Raw genomic sequence first — 17,077 nt, 5'->3', positions numbered from 1 at the left:
TTAAAAATTAGCCAGCCGTGGTGGGAGGATCATCTGAACCTGGAGGCTGAGTCCCCCAGCCTGGCCACACGGTGGCTATTCAGCCTTAGCCCAGAGGCTTTCCCATCTAGATTTCAGAGTCCCCATCTGTCATGTTAGTGTGTCATGTCTGCACATGTGCAAGGATGTGCCCAGAGCACTTTGTGTACTCTGAAGTGCAGTGAGTTGGACTGTTACTTAGCATATAGGCCCAGCTGCTTTAAGAAAGAAACCCCGGGCACAGTCGCTTAATTGAGACAGATGTTTATGTGTCCCTTCAGAACAGCCCCGAGGTATGCAGTCCTGGCCTGGTGGGGCTCGCTCTGCCCTTTCAGGGGAGCCACGTGCCGCACCCACTTGGCAGCCTATAGTCACGTGGCTACAGGTAGCTCTGGGAACACTGCAAGTGTAGTTTTTGGCAGGGTGACCACGTACCCGGCTATGACTGTGGATAAAGAGAACTGCCATAGTTGTTCAGAGTCGCCACAACTTGTGTTCTCTGCACCCCGAGGTCCCTGCCTTCACCCCATCAGCAGTGACTGTGGGCATCCCCCTTGCCACTGTGAGCCTTGGGAACCCGGGACATCGTGTCCTACACCAACTCCTTGATCACCATTTGCAAAAAGCCCTCTGCCTGCTTTCCACATTCGCCCACCCCGTCCTCACATCCATCCTGTGAGAGGCGCTGCTGTCCCACATTACAGATGAGGTCACTGCAGCTCAAAGAGGGCAAAGAGACCAGCGTGGTGGCTCACGTGAGCCTGTAATCCCAGAGCTTTGGGAGGCTGAGGTGGGAGGATCACGTGAGCCCAGGAGTTCGAGATCAACCTGGGCAGTATACTGAGACCCCATCTCTATCAAAAATTTAAAAAATTAGCTGGGCATGGTGGTGCCTTTCTATAGTCCCAGCTACTTCAGAGGCCAGGGCAGGAGGATCACTTGAGCTAAGGAGTTTAAGGCTGCAGTGAACTATGATCACACCACTCTACTTCAGCCTGGGCAGCAGCGTGAGACCCTGTTCCTTGAGAAACAGAAACAAGAGGGGTCGAGGGAAGCCAGGCATCCTGGTGGGTCCCTGGGCTGTGGAGTGGTGGAGCTGGGAAGTTCCCGGGCTCTGTTAACCAGGAAGCTTAGGTCAGGCTGCTTCCTTCCCTGGGGTCTGTCTCCAGCCCCTGGCACAGGGCCAGACACGCAGGTGTTGCTCCGAAAGTGCTCATTGCGGGACTCAGGAGTGAGGACCCACCTGACGTGGCTCTGCTGGTGCCCTAGGCTCTCGGACTGTAATAAGGAGAACACGCTGCACAACTACGGCACCCAGAAGGGCCCCCTGAAGGCAGGGGAGCAGCGGGCGGGCATTGAGGTCGTCAGCCGGGGTGGCCCTCGGAAGGCAGATGGGCAGCGGCAGGCCTTGGACTACGTGGAGCTCTCCCCGCTGACCCAGGCCCCCCCGCAGCGGGCCCGCACCCCGGCCCGCACTCCTGACCGCCTGGCCAAGCAGGAGGAGCTGGAGCGGGACCTGGCCCAGCGCTCCGAGGAGCGACGCAAGTGGTTTGAGGCCACAGACAGCAGGACCCCAGAGGTGCCCGCTGGTGAGGGGCTGCGCCGGGGCCTGGGTGCCCCCCTGACTGAGGACCAGCAAAACCGGCTCAGTGAGGAGATCGAGAAGAAGTGGCAGGAGCTGGAGAAGCTGCCCCTGCGGGAGAATAAGCGGGTGCCCCTCACTGCCCTGCTCAACCAAAGCCGTGGAGAGCGCCGAGGGCCCCCAAGTGACAGCCACGAGGCACTGGAGAAGGAGGTAGGCACCACGCTGGTTCTCTAGGAGGCCCCTTGCCCCCACATCCCTCCAGTCCCTGCGTTCACACCCTGGTATTTGCCCCTTGCACTCCTATAGTGATGGGGAGCTCACCCCTAATCTGTGAGTGTGTACCCCACACTCCTACGAACTAGAATCTTCTTCCTTAGACCTTAGTAGTTTGGTTTTTTTTTTTCCCTGTTCTGCCCTTAGCTGCCATAGAGAAGGGAAGTGGGAAGAGAAGGGAGAGACCTGCCAGGCACTGTGGCTCACACCTGTAATCCTAACACTTTGGGAGGCCAAGGTGGGAGGGTCACTTGAAGCCAAGAGTTTGAGACCAGTCTGTGCAATATGGCGAATCCTCATGTCTACAAAAAAATACAAAATTTAGCTGGGCGTGCTGGTGCATACCTGTAGTCCCAGCTACTTGGGAGGCTGAGGTGGGAGGATGGCTGGAGCCCGGGAGGCAGAGGGTACACTGAACCGAGATCAAGCCACGGCACTCCAGCATGGGCAATAGAGCCAGACTTTGTCTCAAAAAAAAAAAAAAAAAAAAGAAGGGAGAGACTGTTTATTGTGTGTCTGCTGCACATGACCTCCCTGCCTGCACTGACTCATGGAATCCTCATAGTGGCCTCTACCGCTAGGGTAGACCTCAGCGGTTTTACTGACGGGAAAACTGAGGCTCCAATATGTTTCCTCTGTCACCTACATGATGTATAAACATCTGTGACCATAGTTTCCTGTTCCTCACCCTGTCTGGCCTTCTCTGGGCCAAGACTCTCCCAGGTCATTGACCTGGCCATCCGGGAAACAGCCCAGCATGTCCCCTGGCCACATCTCACTCCAGGGCTGCTTGCTCTTCTCAAACCCTGAGCCATTCCTACGCCTTCCAGGGATGCTGGGCTTGTATCCGTGTGGAGCTGGAAGCCTGTGGCTCCTCACTGCCTTCCACCAGCCCTGCCCCAGCTTCCAGGCCCCACTGACCACCCTTCTTCCTCATAGGTTCAGGCTCTTCGGGCCCAGCTGGAGGCGTGGCGTCTCCAAGGGGAGGCTCCTCAGAGTGCGCCGAGATCCCAGGAGGACGGCCACATCCCCCCGGGCTACATCTCACAGGTAAGGCCAGGGGCTGTTTTTCAGGGGGAGGGGGCAGGTTTCCGGTTGCCGTGTTATCAGGAAACAGCTGAGATTTTGGGAGCCCTTCCTGTGCATGCTGGAACCCAGGTGTGGGACATTTGACATGCGTCATCTCATTTACTCTCCCCACAGCTGGTGGGCGTGATCACTGTGCCCATTTTACAGACAAGGCCACTGAGCTCTGAGAGGTTATGTGACTTGCCTGAGGTCACCCTGCCTGCAGGTGTCAAAGGTGGGATTTGAGCGAGGGTCCGGCTGACTGCAGAGCCTGTGTGTGAGTCCCCGTGTGACACTCTGCACTTGGACCCTTGCCCCGGGGAAGTTGGGGGCCAGTGGCCCCGAGAGTCACTCCCTGAACACAGGGAAATCTTACCGAGGCCCAGCAGGCCAGGCCCCACTCAAGGAGGTCTGCAGGACAGGAGAGCCTCCAGTGGCCCTCAGAGAACGCACTGTCTGCCTAGGACAGTGGTTCTCGATGGGGTCCATTTTGTCCCCCTTGGGGACATTAGGCTGTGTCTGGGAACACTTTTGGTTGTCACAACTAGGGCAAACTAACTCTCTAGAAAAAAACGTGTGTGTGTACACATGTATGAGTTTATTATACATTTTACCAATAAAAACAATGCTTAGTACACAATTTACAAATAAAAAATATATAATTTTATTGTGAATTTCATATAGCAAATGGATTTTTCTCAGAATGCTTTCAGTGATTTTTCCATACTCTTGTATCCACAACCAATTATCAAACGGCGGTTCTTTTAACATGTATACTGGTTGACACTTTTGTTTATGGTAACGAGTAAGATGAGAAGACATTTGTCGAAACGTTACTGCTCCATGTTGTGAGTGACTTCTTTGCTAAATCGGACAGTAGTTTTTTACTGAGAATATTTGAGAATTTTCTATTAAGAATATTTTTGCAATTTTGTGTTCTATTTACAATGTAATGGTTATAGATATGACACACTTTTAAGTTTAATCTGCATTATTAACATTTTCTTATCACTTGATTAAGTCTAGACAGTCAACAAAACAATAAATCAAGCCCTGATGTGTAATGTTTACCAATTCTGCAGTGTAAATACTCCCACTGTGGCCAATGCTGCATTTCCAGCACAAAGTCCCTGGACACAGAGTTGGGAAGAGATGTCACACTATCCAATAGGATTTCCACCATGCAGATACAGTAGATGTGACTGACCCCAAGAGCATGCATAATAAAACACAGTGAAATAATTAGGAAGTAATAAATTTGAGCATTTATTACCTTGTCTTTAATGTAGTTAATTTATTTATAAGTATATAAATTTAATTTTTAATGGCTGTGCTTAACAACTACATCACATAATTCCTAAAAATTTGACAATCAGCTGTCTGTAGTTATCACACCTATCACACCATTATCTAAAGTAGAAAAGAAGGGGCCAGGCACAGTGGCTCATGCCTGTAATCCCAGCACTTTGGGGAGGCCGAAGTGGGCAGATCACGAGGTCAGGAGAACGAGACCAACCTGGCCAACATGGTGAAACCCTGTCTCTAATAAAATACAAAAAATTAGCCGGGTGTGGTGGTGCGCACCTCTAGTCCCAGCTACTTGGGAAGCTGAGGCCTATGAGGGGAATCATTGGAACCCAGGAGGCCCAGGTTGCAGTGAGCCAAGATCGTGCCATGGCACTCCAGCCTGGCAACAGAAAAGAAGGCTGAGATCCAGGCCCTAGGCAGGAAGAGCCTTCTAGAAGTTTCCAAGGGGAGGTCACGTCGTGAGGGGGCTCTCAGGAAGGCATTGGCTGGGGCATGAGAAGGAAGGCTGGTTGGTGTCTGTTGTGGAGGCCTTCAGTGCTGAGCTAAGAGTTAGAAGCTCTGGCCTGGCATGGTGACTAACACCTGTATCTCAGCACTTTGGGAGGTGAGATAGGTGGATCACTCGAGGTCAAGTGTTCGAGACCAGCTTGGCCAGCATGGTGAAGCCCTGTCTCTACTAAAAAAAAAGTACAGGCCGGGCGCAGTGGCTCAAGCCTATAATCCCAGCACTTTGGGAGGCCGAGATGGGCGGATCACAAGGTCAGGAGATCGAGACCATCCTGGCCAACCCGGTGAAACCCCGTCTCTACTAAAAAATACAAAAAACTAGTCGGGCGAGGTGGCGGGTGCCTGTAGTCCCAGCTACTCGGGAGGCTGAGGCAGGAGAATGGCGTAAACCCAGGAGGCGGAGCTTGCAGTGAGCTGAGATACGGCCACTGCACTCCAGTTTGGGCGACAAAGCAAGACTCCGTCTCAAAAAAAAAAAAAAAAGTACAAAAGTTATCAGGGCACAGTGGTGGGCACCTGTAATCCCCGCTCTCCAGTGGCAGATTCTCCTGCTGAGGCAGGAGAATCGCTTGAACCTGGGAGGCAGAGGTTGCAGTGAGCTGAGATCCTGCCACTGCACTCCAGCCTGGGCGACAGTGAGACTCTATCTAAAAACAACAACAAAAAGAACAAATCAAACAAAAAGAAGCTCATTCCACAGACTTTCGGAGGTTTGGGGTCAGACAGTGACATCAGGAAAGTGATGTCAGAGTGGAGGGGGCTTGGGAGAGGGCCAGGTGTAAGGTATTAGGAAATGGCTGAAGGAGGGTGAATGTCAAGGGTATGGAGGCAGGAGAATTTAGGACTGGACGACCGGTGCTACAGAAGGCAGAGGGGCCTTTGGGGGCCCTGAGGCTGGGGCTGCTGCTGCAGGGAAGCCCGGAGACCGTCCTGGGGCCAAGTAGTGGATGGAGGTTCCACTGATAGAGTAGGCAGGGGAGTTGGGGTGGGACACAGAGGGCGCGCCTGGGGGCTTACCTTGTCCCAGGGAGGGGCAGGGAGGAGCCAGTGTTGTGCCCTGTAGCCCCCCACCCTGAGGCAGACAGGGGAGTTGGGGGCCCAACACCACAGCTGAAGCAGGTGGGAGGACCTCCGAGGCCCCCAGCCAGGGGGCTTCTGCCTGCGCTCTGCTCTAAGAAGCTCCAGGAGCTACTTTCTGGGTGGGAGGGGCTGGGACCTATTCATACCCACCTATAGTCAGAGCGGCTTCATCTTCCTCCATTTTATTTTATTTATTTTAATTGTTTTAGAGATGAGGTCTCTCACTGGCACGCAGGCTACAGTGCAGTGGCACAGAGGCTCACTGCAGCTTTGAACTCTAGGGCTCAAGCAATCTTCCCACCTCAGCCCACAGGCTACACTACCATGCCTGGCTAATTTAAAAAATTTTTTTGTAGACACAAGGACTCACCATGTTGCCTGGGCTGGTCTTGAACTCCTGGGCTCAAGTGCTTCTCTCATTTTGGCCTCCCGAAGTGCTGGGGGTACAGATGTGACCACTGCACTGGCCCGTCTTTGTCCATTTTACTCATAGAGCCAGCTTCAGATTTCCTTTGGATAAAGGCTCTGCCACTACTATGAAGTTTAAAAGGCACTGCTTTGGCTTCTCAGCTTACAGATGGCAAAACTGACGCCCACAGAAGGGTGTGTGACCTTTGAGCTATAGGCAAACCTGTGTTTGGGGTCCAGACGTTCTGGTTCCCAGGTGCCCCATTGGGCGCATCAAAGTCTGTCAGTGTTTCGTCCCGTTAGGGTGGGGTGGGCAGGGGGAGCCGGTGGGAGGGGAGAAGGGAATAACTGGGAAACAGAACTGAAGACCAGGCAGGTGGAGGAGTGACCCCAGATGTGGAGGGCGGCAGAGAAGTGCTGAGTCACCTGTGTCACCCTCAGGCATGGGAGGAGGTGGCTGGAAACTCGGTGGACCTGGAGGAGTGACAGCTGGGAGGGATTCCCCAGCTGGTATCTCAGGCTGAGTGGGTGCCCTGCCTTCAGGGGTTGGGGGCTTGCTGCTGCAGGACAGCTGTTGAATGGTCTGGGGCTTCACCCACTGGATGTCTGGTAAAGAGAACCCTTCCCCACTATTGCAGTGGGGGACATGAGGCATTTCTTTATCTTCTTTGATGTCCATGTCAGAGGTGGCAGCCAGGATCAGGACACCTTGGGCCACTCAGGAAGGGAGGTGAGAGAGCAGCCCCTGGCCGCCTAGGAGCCCCTCTTTGTCAGCTGAGTCCCACCTCCTGATGCCAGCCCCTGCACCCCTGAGCTGCCGGGTCTGCCTGCCTGGTCTGGCCCTTTGCAGAAGAGCAGTGCCCACCCCCACATTGCTGGGCTCCCCAGTGGTGGATGCTGGCATACCGACTCCCTCTATGCACAGGGTTCCCGTGCCAGGGAGCCTCGGGGGCTGGTCCTGCGAGGCCTCCTTTACAGTCGCCAAGACTGAAACTCAGAGGGGGCAAGGGGTTTGTTCAGGTTTACTCCAAGGCGCAGCCAGGATGAAGACCCCCCTCTGAGGTTGAAAGCCGTATTCTGTTGTCCTTAGCCAGGAGACATATAGAGGGCAGGAACAGAAGCCAGGGGACAGCCACCCCTGTCCCCATATAAAGCTCTTGGCCCTCGCTCTTCTATCAAATCATCCCCTGCAGCTGGGCGCGGTGGCTCAAGCCTGTAATCCCAGCACTTTGGGAGGCCGAGACGGGCAGATCACGAGGTCAGGAGATCGAGACCATCCTGGCTAACACGGTGAAACCCTGTCTCTACTAAAAAACACAAAAAACTAGCTAGGCGTGGTGGCAGGCGCCTGTAGTCCCAGCTACTCGGGAGGCTGAGGCAGGAGAATGGCATAAATCCGGGAGGCGGAGCTTGCAGTGAGCTGAGATCCGGCCCCTGCACTCCAGCCTGGGCGACAGAGCGAGACTCGTCTCAAAAAAAAAAAAATAAATAAATAAATAAATAATTATTCCCTGCAGCACAGGTGTGGCTGCCGGTGAGGCAGGGAGGTGGCCTGTGTGTGGGGGAGACACAGTCCCTCATCTGGCCCTCTGTGCCTCAGTTTCTTCCCTGGCTCTTCTTCCCCTTCCCTTTTTAATGACCTTAAACATTTTTTTAATTATCAAAAAAAAAGGTTTACATTTTCAAAAATAATTTAAACAAACTGAAAGGGTGGAAATCAACACCCCCACACTCCTTACGCTGCCAGCTACCACCCTGGGGTCCTGTTGGTGGCTGCTGCTGCCTGCCTATCAGTTTCTGGTGGCAGCTGTAACCTGTCACCACAGCTGCCTAAATAATGCACACGTATTACCTCACGCTTCTGTAGGCAAGAAATCTAATGCGGGTCTTGCTGTGCTGCAGCCGAGGCATGGGCAGCTGAGGCAAGCACCCGTTGTATCCTTTGCCTTCTGTGGCTTCTGGTGGCCACCCGCATCCCATGGCTCTCAGCCCCTTCCTTCATCTTCAAAGCCTGCAGAGGGGACGTCGAGTCCTTCTCCCGCCACATCACTCTGACCATCCCTTCCTGGTCACACCTCCCTTGAACTCTTCGCTTCTGCCCCCTTCGTCCACTTTTAAGGACCCTTGTGATTACACTGGGCTTGAGAGATAATCTGGGATAATCTCCCGATTTAAAGGTCAGCTGATTAGCAACCTTAATTCCCTCTGCAGCCTGAATTCCTCTTTGCCACGTAACATGATGTAGTCACAGATCCTGGGAGTAGAATGTGGAAGACTTTGGGGGGCTATCATTCTACCCCCCACAATATCCTCCCTACCTTTTCTGTGTTTTCGCATCCATTCACTGGGACGGACAGGTCTGCACCTTTGTTCCCGTGAGTGGGATCATACCATGTGTAGTGTCAGAAGTCAACTTTCACCACCTCATTTTGGGATCTTTTTCCACAGCATCCACACAAAAACTCTGTCTAGCGGCTGCCTGTGGCCCATTGTCAAGCTCGATCCCATCATTTATTCAAGAGTTCCCCTGATAGGGACTTAGATTGTTTCTAGTTTTCATCTGTTACCAACCTTGCCGTAGGGAATACCCTTGTTCCAAAAGTCTCTGTACACATACAACTTTCTGTGGGATCATTCCTAGGAGTGGACCTGCTAGGTCAACCAGTGGGGTCGCAGAATGTGATGATGCCACGGGACCACCCCTGCCCCCCTGCGACACCGTCATAGCAGACACTCCCAGCAGTGGGTATTATTAACCTTTGAGATACTTGCCCATCTTGTCTACTAAGCCTTATTTTGTATTACATCATCAGTTTCAGCTCATTTACTGAGCACCTGCCACATGTCAGGCCCTGGCCTAGACCCTAGGGACCCAGGCAGATGTTCTCAGTCTTCAGGGAACTTATAGTTTCAGGGAACTTATGGTTTGGCAGAAGTAGAACCTTCTGAGGCAGAGGAGAGGCTTCCCAGAGACAGCTAGGAGAGACATTTAAACTGGGCTGCAGGTCAGTAAATTACCCAGGGAGGTAAAGTTGCCAAAAAAACATTCCAGGCTGGGCGCAGTGGCTCACGCCTGTAATCCCAGCACTTTGGGAGGCCAAGGTCGGCAGATCACAAGGTCAGGAGTCCAAGACCATCCTCGCTAACACAGTGAAACCCCATCTCTACTAAAAATATAAAAATTAGCCACGCGTGGTGGTGGGCACCTGTAGTCCCAGCTACTTGGGAGGCTGAGGCAGGAGAATCGCTTGAACCTGGGAGGCGAAGGTTGCAGTGAGCTGAGATCACTCCACTGCACTCCTGCCCGGGTGACAGAGCAAGACTCTGTCTCAAAAAAAAAAAAAAAAATTCCAGGCAGTGGGAATAGCATGAGCTAAAGCTCAGAGGTGTGAACATGCTGCAACCATAACTATAAGATTGCTTGGCAGAGAAGGACCAGGGATGAGACCGTAAAGGTCAGCCATGGAAACAGAGACTTGACTCTAAGACAGGGAGTCCCTGGAGGGCTTAAGGTGAGGTTTGTGAATGAGGAGCCGTGGGGTGGGGGTGGGAGCAGGAGCAGGTGCAGACTGGAGGTGCTGGGACCCAGGAAGAGGTGGTGTACCTGCCCCTGAACCTTCTCCTCTGAAGGCTGGGGAAGGGCTGCTGTCCAGAGGAATGGGGCAGCCGGTGATACCCTGGCCTCCGGCCCACAGGAGGCATGTGAGCGCAGCCTGGCAGAGATGGAGTCCTCACACCAGCAGGTGATGGAGGAGCTGCAGCGGCACCATGAGCGGGAGCTGCAGCGGCTGCAGCAGGAGAAGGAGTGGCTCCTGGCCGAGGAGACGGCAGCCACGGCCTCAGGTATGGACCCTGGGTGGGGCACAGTGGGCTGGGCCCTGAGCCTCTGTGCTGAGGCTCCTCCTAGCCAAACTGGGGAGGACTTTATCAAATAAGATGTAGGGATCTCAGTGCCACATTTGGGGTAAAGGGTCAGCAGGGGTTGGAAGCCCCAAGAACTGGCCTGTAGCCCTACTTGAAAGGGGAAACTGAGGCAGTAAAAGACACCCTCCCCACCCCCAACACCACCACTACCATGGGTGGTGACTCCTCCTGCTCAGGGGCCTGCAGCCACCATAGAGTGCCTAAAGCCACACGCTACCTACATGCAGCGGGAAGAGGCTGATCAGCTGCATCCCCTGTCCTCACAGGAGTGCCTGCTCCCTGGGCACATGGGCTAGACCCTGGGGAGAGCAGGGGAAAGTGTGAGCGTTGTCCATGCCAGCTGTGTACCAGGCACTGGGCCCCCACCTGTTTCCCAAGGGAGCATCCTTCATCCTGGACAATTCCCTCCCCTCCTGCCACCACACACCTGCTGTGTGCCTGGCACATTCCTAGGCATCACTAGGGGTTTGTAGAACAATAGAAATGCTGGCAATGTCACATGATCTGAAGCTCACAACCTGCCAGTGCTGTGCCAAGTGCTCATGCACTTGAACCCAGCCCTGGGGCCAGTGTGCTCTGCATTTTAGGAAGACTGTCTTTGCAGCCACATGTGTTAGAGACCCCTTTCTCCTCAGCAGTCTGGACTTTGCCCTGTAATCTGGCACTAAGGTTTCTGCTGTGAAATAGATAAAAATCACACTTAAGTGTAGTAATAAAGACCATAGGCCGGGCGCGGTGGCTCACGCCTGTAATCCCAGCACTTTGGGAGGCCGAGGCGGCGGATCACAAGGTCAGGAGATCGAGACCACGGTGAAACCCCGTCTCTACTAAAAATACAAAAAATTAGCCGGGCGCGGTTGTGGGCGCCTGTAGTCCCAGCTACTCGGGAGGCTGAGGCAGGAGAATGGCGTGAACCCGGGAGGCGGAGCTTGCAGTGAGCCGAGATCGCGCCACTGCACTCCAGCCTGGGCGACAGAGCGAGACTCTGTCTCAAAAAAAAAAAAAAAAAAAAAAAAAAAAAGACCATAAATAGCCTCATGTCCATTCAGGGTGGGGATTGTCACCAAAAGAGTTACCAGAGGCCGGGTGCAGTGGTTCATGCCTGTAATCCCAGCACTTTGGGAGGCCAAGGCAGGTGGATCACCTGAGGTCAGGAGTTCGAGACTAGCCTGGCCAACATGGTGAAAACCCACCTCTAATAAAAATACAAAAATTAGCCGGGCATGATGGTGGGCTGCTGCAATCCCAGCTACTCAGGAGGCTAAGGCAGGATAATTTGTTAAACCCAGGAGACAGAGGCTGCAGTGAGCTGAGTTTGCACCACTGTACTCCAGCCTGGGTGGCAGAGTGAGACTCCATTAAAAAAAAAAAAAAAAGGCCGGGCGCGGTGGCTCATGCCTGTAATCCCAGCACTTTGGGAGGCCGAGACGGGCAGATCACGAGGTCAGGAGATCGAGACCATCCTGGCTAACACGGTGAAACCCCGTCTCTACTAAAAAATAGAAAAAAACTAGCCGGGCGAAGTGGCGGCGCCTGTAGTCCCAGCTACTCGGGAGGCTGAGGCAGGAGAATGGCGGGAACCCGGGAGGCGGAGCTTGCAGTGAGCCGAGATCGCGCCACTGCACTCCAGCCTGGGCGACAGAGCAAGACTCCGTCTCAAAAAAAAAAAAAAAAGAAAGCCTGGGTACTGTGGCTCATGCCTGTAATCCCAGCACTTTGAGAGGCTGAGATGGGTGGATCATAAGGTCAGGAGTTCAAGACCAGCCTGTCCAAGATGGTGAAACCCTGTCTCTACTAAGAATACAAAAATTAGCCATGCACAGTGGCAGGCGCCTGTAATCCCAGCTACTCAGGAGGCTGAGGCAGGAGAGTCGCTTGAAAGCGGGCAGCAGAGGTTGCAGTGAACCAAGATTACACCACTGCACTCCAGCCTAGGTGACAGAGTGAGACTCCATCTCAAAAAAAAAAAAAAAAAAAAGGAGAAACTTTCAATGTTCAGAGGTTTGGGATTTTAGAATTGTGGGTAAAACTATGGGTGGCACTTATTTAATCCTCACAACAGCCCTGAGTGAGAAAAAAAAAGCCTCGGTCTCAGTCCTCAGGAGCTCACAGTCTGAGAATAAAGCCAGCAGGAGCTAATGTTGGGGCATTTACTCTGAGCCATGCTTTGTTCTAAATGCTTCACACACCTTCCCGTAACCCCATGGAGGAAAGGCACTGTTGTTATCTATCCCTATTTTCCAGATAAGGGACCGGAGGCAAGAGGGATTAAGTCACCTGTGCAAAGTCACATCGATTTATGCTGACTGTGGAGCCTGAGCTCTTGACCACTAGGCTGGGCAAAGCAGATAGGCCTTGTTTGAGCACCCTCAGAGTCTGCAGGGAGGGTGTACTACGTGGGGTCCTACCCGGAAATCACTAGAACAGGAGGTACCAATGGTCAGACACTGAGCTGTCTCCCCAGCAGGGCCCATCCAACAGGATTATCTTTCCTTAATAGATGGGCTCAGAGAGGTTGAGCAGCTTACCCCAAGCCACTCATTTTATGACATAGCCTGGGCTGCTCTGGACTCCTGGTTCGGTGCTCTTTGCGTAGCACTCCTTGGTCCTGTCTCCACCAGTACATGTGGTGTCTCAGAGCTGGTGGCACTTGGTGCTGCTGACCCCCCTCTAGTCTCTCTTGTGCCTCTCTGCCCTGCTTCCAGCCATTGAAGCCATGAAGAAGGCCTACCAGGAAGAGCTGAGCCGAGAGCTGAGCAAAACACGGAGTCTCCAGCAGGGCCCAGATGGCCTCCGGAAGCAGCACCAGTAAGATGATGCCAGGGCCCAACTGCCCACCCTGATGGTTATGGGTTGAGGAACTTTGCTGAGGCCCCTTGGCAGAGGACACATCAGTTTGCCCCTAGCTGAGATTCCTGCTCCAGTCTCATGGGTGCAAGAAACAGAAGTAGAATGTCCTCAGGCGGACCCCATGCCAGTCCTCACAGACAGTTCTTCAGGTGCCTTCTTGTCTTCGCTGGTCCCGGCCTCCACCCACCTCTTCACCCCTTAGTCTCCGCTAGAGCTCGGCTGCAGTGTCACTGTTGACCAGTAGGCCTCTCCCTGCCCCAGAGCACAGTTTTGGAATGTTGAGGCTTCAGGGACTTTAAAGATGGGCTCCTCCGGCCGGGCACGGTGGCTCACGCCTCAATCCCAGCACTTTGGGAGACTGAGGCAGGCGGATCACCTGACGTCAGGAGTTTGAAACTAGCCTGGCCAGCATGGTGAAACACCATCTCTACGAAAAATACAAAAGTTAGCTGAGTGTGGTGGCGGGTGCCTGTAATTCCAGCTACTTGGGAGACTGAGGCAGGAGAATCACTTGAACCCAGGAGGTGGAGGTTGCAGTGAGCCAAGATTGTGCCACTGCACTCCAGCCTGGGCAACAAGAGTGAGAGCAAGACCCCATTTAAAAAAGAAAGAAAAAGGAAAAAAGATGGGCTCCTCCAAGCCACCCTCACTTAGGGGAAATACCTGTAGCCCAGAGAGGCTATCACTGGTTCACAGCCCCACAGCAGGCTAAACGCAAACCTAAAGAGGGAACCCCAGAGTCCTGGCATGCTTTGAGTCTGCCCTGACTGGACTCCAGGCTTGGCAGGGGCAAGATAACCTATGCTCTCCTTTGCTCCTCCTCTGGGGCAGGTCAGATGTGGAGGCACTGAAGCGGGAGCTGCAGGTGCTATCGGAGCAGTACTCGCAGAAGTGCCTGGAGATAGGGGCGCTCACGCGGCAGGCCGAGGAGCGTGAGCACACACTGCGCCGCTGCCAGCAGGAGGGCCAGGAGCTGCTGCGCCACAACCAGGTGGGCCTGGCCCCAAGTTGAGGGGACACGGGCGGGTCCCAGCACCCCTCCCCTGACCACCATGCCTCTCCCAGGAGCTGCATGGCCGCCTGTCAGAGGAGATAGACCAGCTGCGTGGCTTCATTGCCTCACAGGGCATGGGCAACGGCTGCGGGCGCAGCAATGAGCGGAGTTCCTGCGAGCTGGAGGTGAGTGCCCTCACTAGCACCAGGCAGCCCAGTGGTTCTCGGGGCAGGGCTATGGTGCACCCCCGCCACAGGCTGCATGTCACCTGTGGCAGGAAAGCCAAGTCTCTGAGTGGCTTGGCCAGCCTGACTAGGCCAGAACACCTACTACGCATCCAGTAGCCAGAATTCTTCCCTCCCACCTGCGTTGTGTCACCTACCTGCCGTGTACCATAGGAAATCACTCCACTTCTCTGAGTCCCAGTAGCTCATCTGTAAAATGGCACCAGCACCCCAGCACCTTCCTTACTGGGAAATATTGGGGTAAGAAAATATGTGTGTGTGTGTGTGTGTGTGTGTGCCAGGATCACTGTAGTCTTGTCTTTTCTTTCCTTTTCTTTCTTTTTTTTTTTTTTTTTTTTTGAGACAGAGTCCCGCTCTGTCACCCAGGCTGCAGTGCAGTGACACGATCTTGGCTCACTGCAACCTCTGCCTCCCCAGTTCAAGTGATTCTCCTGCCTCAGCCTCCCAAGTAGCTAGGATTACAGGCCTGCACCACCACACCTGGCTAATTTTTTATATTTTTGGTAGAGACAGGGTTTCACTATGTTGGCCAGGCTGGTCTCGAACTCCAGACCTCAAGTGATCCGCTGGCCTTGGCCTCCTAAAGTGCTGGGATTACAGTGTGAGCCACCATACCCAGCCTCAGTATTTCTTTCTTTTTTTTTTCAGACGGAGTTTTGCTATTGTTGCCCAGGCTGGAGTGCAGTGGCGCCATCTCGGCTCACTGCGGCCTCTGCCTCCTGGGTTCAAGCCATTCTCCTGCCTCAGCTTCCCAAGTAGCTGGGATTACAGGCATGTGCCACCATGCCTGGCTAATTTTGTATTTTTAGTAGAGACAGGGTTTCTCCATGTTGATCAGGCTGGTCTCGAACTCCCAACCTCAGGTGATCCGCCCACCTCGGCCTCCCAAAGTGTTGCAATTACAGGCATGAGCCACTGTGCCCAGCCGATATTTTATTTCTTTAACAAACACTTAGGTGAGGCTTACTGTGTACCTAGAACTTCTGGAAGCCCTTTTTGTCTGTTAACTCATCTAATCTTCCTGACAGGTCCATACATTAGCTACTGTTACTGTCCCCATTTACAGATTAGGAAACTGAGACACAGGAAGGTCAAGTACCTTACCAAAGCTTGCATAGCTGGACTGGGATTTGAACCAGGCAGTCTGGCTCCATTCTGAGCTTTTAAGCCTCCCCAGACCTGGCTGAATTTGTTTCCTCCTTGGTCAGGTCAGCAGCACCTGGCCCTCAGGGTTGGGGAGGGGTTAATGAGGTGCCTTGTGGAGTGGCTCAGCCTGCTCAGGTTTATGTAGGGCTTCTTTTCATCCATCTTACCCCCGAGGTGAGAGCCTGGTGCTGCATGAGGGTTGCAGCAGAGATGACCATGAGATATCCATTCACACAGGCTGGACAGGGGTGAGAGTAAGGGAAGGCAAAGCAGGGGAATCAGAGAGGGCTTCCTGGAGGAGTCTGCCTCCAGGGTTTAGAGGGTTTTGGTGCAGATAGGGGCTGCATTCTAGGGGCCTGAGGCAGAGAAAACCTGGGCTGCAGGGCACTGTGGGCCAGGGTAGCTCTGGCTTCTGGCCCTGAGTCAGCCCAGCACCTATGTCCCCAGGTGCTGCTTCGTGTAAAAGAGAATGAACTCCAGTACCTGAAGAAGGAAGTGCAGTGCCTCCGGGACGAACTCCAGATGATGCAGAAGGTAAGTCCCGCTGCTGGGCGTGGGGGCCGTGGGGGCCTGTGGAGCCACCTGGATGCCATCCCGTGAGCACCTGCTCTGTGCCAAGCCCTCCACTTGCTTCATCCTTCCTCAGGCTCTCCTGTGCTTCTCCCATGTAGGTGTCGTCATCCCCATTCACTGACAGGGAAACTAAGGCTAAGAAAGGGGAAGTGAGTTCCCCAAGGCCGTACTTGCTTCTGTTTATTTAGCGTTATTTAATTTATTGATTGTTATTGAGCACCTCCTATGTCCCGGGCACTGTGCTAGGTGCTGGGAAGACAGATGTGAACAAAATAGCCCCAAATCTCTGCTGTGGGGAGCTTGCACTCCAGTGAGAATAACCGCGTTGCTAGGAGTTGGGTGGGTCGGGGTTCAGCCCAAGTCTGAGTCTGCAGCCCGCCTGGGCCACCGTTGGCTGCTATGTCACTGCCTGGTGCATTCTGTCAGTTTGGGGCAGGAAGTGGACGTGTTGGTGGCTCTGTAAGTGCACGTGAGCCAGACCATGTTTACCGCACTTGAAGAACAGGCGGCGTGAACTCACGGGAAGGGCCCGAGCACCCAGCCAGGCTGACCTGGTTCTCATCCCAGCCGCTCACTGCCCTGCGGTCTTGGGCAAAATCTCCTTCCCCCAAACAGGATGAGGATGACAATGATACCTGTGTCCCTAGGTGGTACCAGGGAGGTGGGAGAGGGAAGCCCAGGACCCAGGGCCATCTCCGGGAGCCACCTGGAGGGATGAAGCAAGGGGCCGCGGGGAGGTCTGGCTGCTGGTACTGCCCATGTGCCAGGTGGGCAGGGCTGGAGGGAGAGGCTTCATGCCCTCATACCTGCCTCCTGCCCCCCAGGACAAGCGCTTCACCTCGGGAAAGTACCAGGATGTCTACGTGGAGCTGAGCCACATCAAGACGCGGTCCGAGCGGGAGATCGAGCAGCTGAAGGAGCACCTGCGCCTTGCCATGGCCGCCCTCCAGGAGAAGGAGTCAATGCGCAACAGCCTGGCTGAGTAGAGGTGGGTGCCAAGGTGTGCGCCCTGCACGGTGGGCAGGGGCTGAGGCTCTCCCACAACCAGGACTCCTGGACCACCCCAGCCAGGCCACTTTCTTCTTCTGGCCTCCAATT

At 54.0% G+C, this 17,077-nt stretch overlaps 1 protein-coding gene across 4 annotated transcripts in view; it reads left to right on the top strand.

Annotated features, from left to right (window-relative positions):
• LOC101024360 (TRIO and F-actin-binding protein) overlaps positions 1–17,077 on the top strand; it is a 39,155-nt gene that overhangs the window by 10,038 nt on the left and 12,040 nt on the right. For 3 of the 4 annotated variants that reach the window (XM_021921538.2, XM_021921537.1, XM_031656318.1), the window contains exons 6-13: positions 1,288–1,813; positions 2,816–2,926; positions 9,943–10,090; positions 12,877–12,979; positions 13,853–14,012; positions 14,087–14,200; positions 15,854–15,940; positions 16,804–16,967. In XM_021921538.2, coding sequence (XP_021777230.1) covers positions 1,288–1,813; positions 2,816–2,926; positions 9,943–10,090; positions 12,877–12,979; positions 13,853–14,012; positions 14,087–14,200; positions 15,854–15,940; positions 16,804–16,965 — 1,411 coding nt within the window. In that variant the 3' untranslated portion in view covers positions 16,966–16,967. Of the gene's footprint in view, positions 1–1,287; positions 1,814–2,815; positions 2,927–3,079; positions 3,624–9,942; positions 10,091–12,876; positions 12,980–13,852; positions 14,013–14,086; positions 14,201–15,853; positions 15,941–16,803; positions 16,968–17,077 lie in introns of those variants that run through there. The other variant, XM_021921539.2, reaches the window with a different exon arrangement.

The sequence above is a fragment of the Papio anubis genome, chromosome 16 (assembly GCF_008728515.1).
Source record: "Papio anubis isolate 15944 chromosome 16, Panubis1.0, whole genome shotgun sequence".
In the NCBI taxonomy this organism is placed as follows: domain Eukaryota; kingdom Metazoa; phylum Chordata; class Mammalia; order Primates; family Cercopithecidae; genus Papio; species Papio anubis.
Note: the sequence above shows the minus strand (reverse complement) of the source record. Positions and strands in the feature narration are given on the sequence as shown.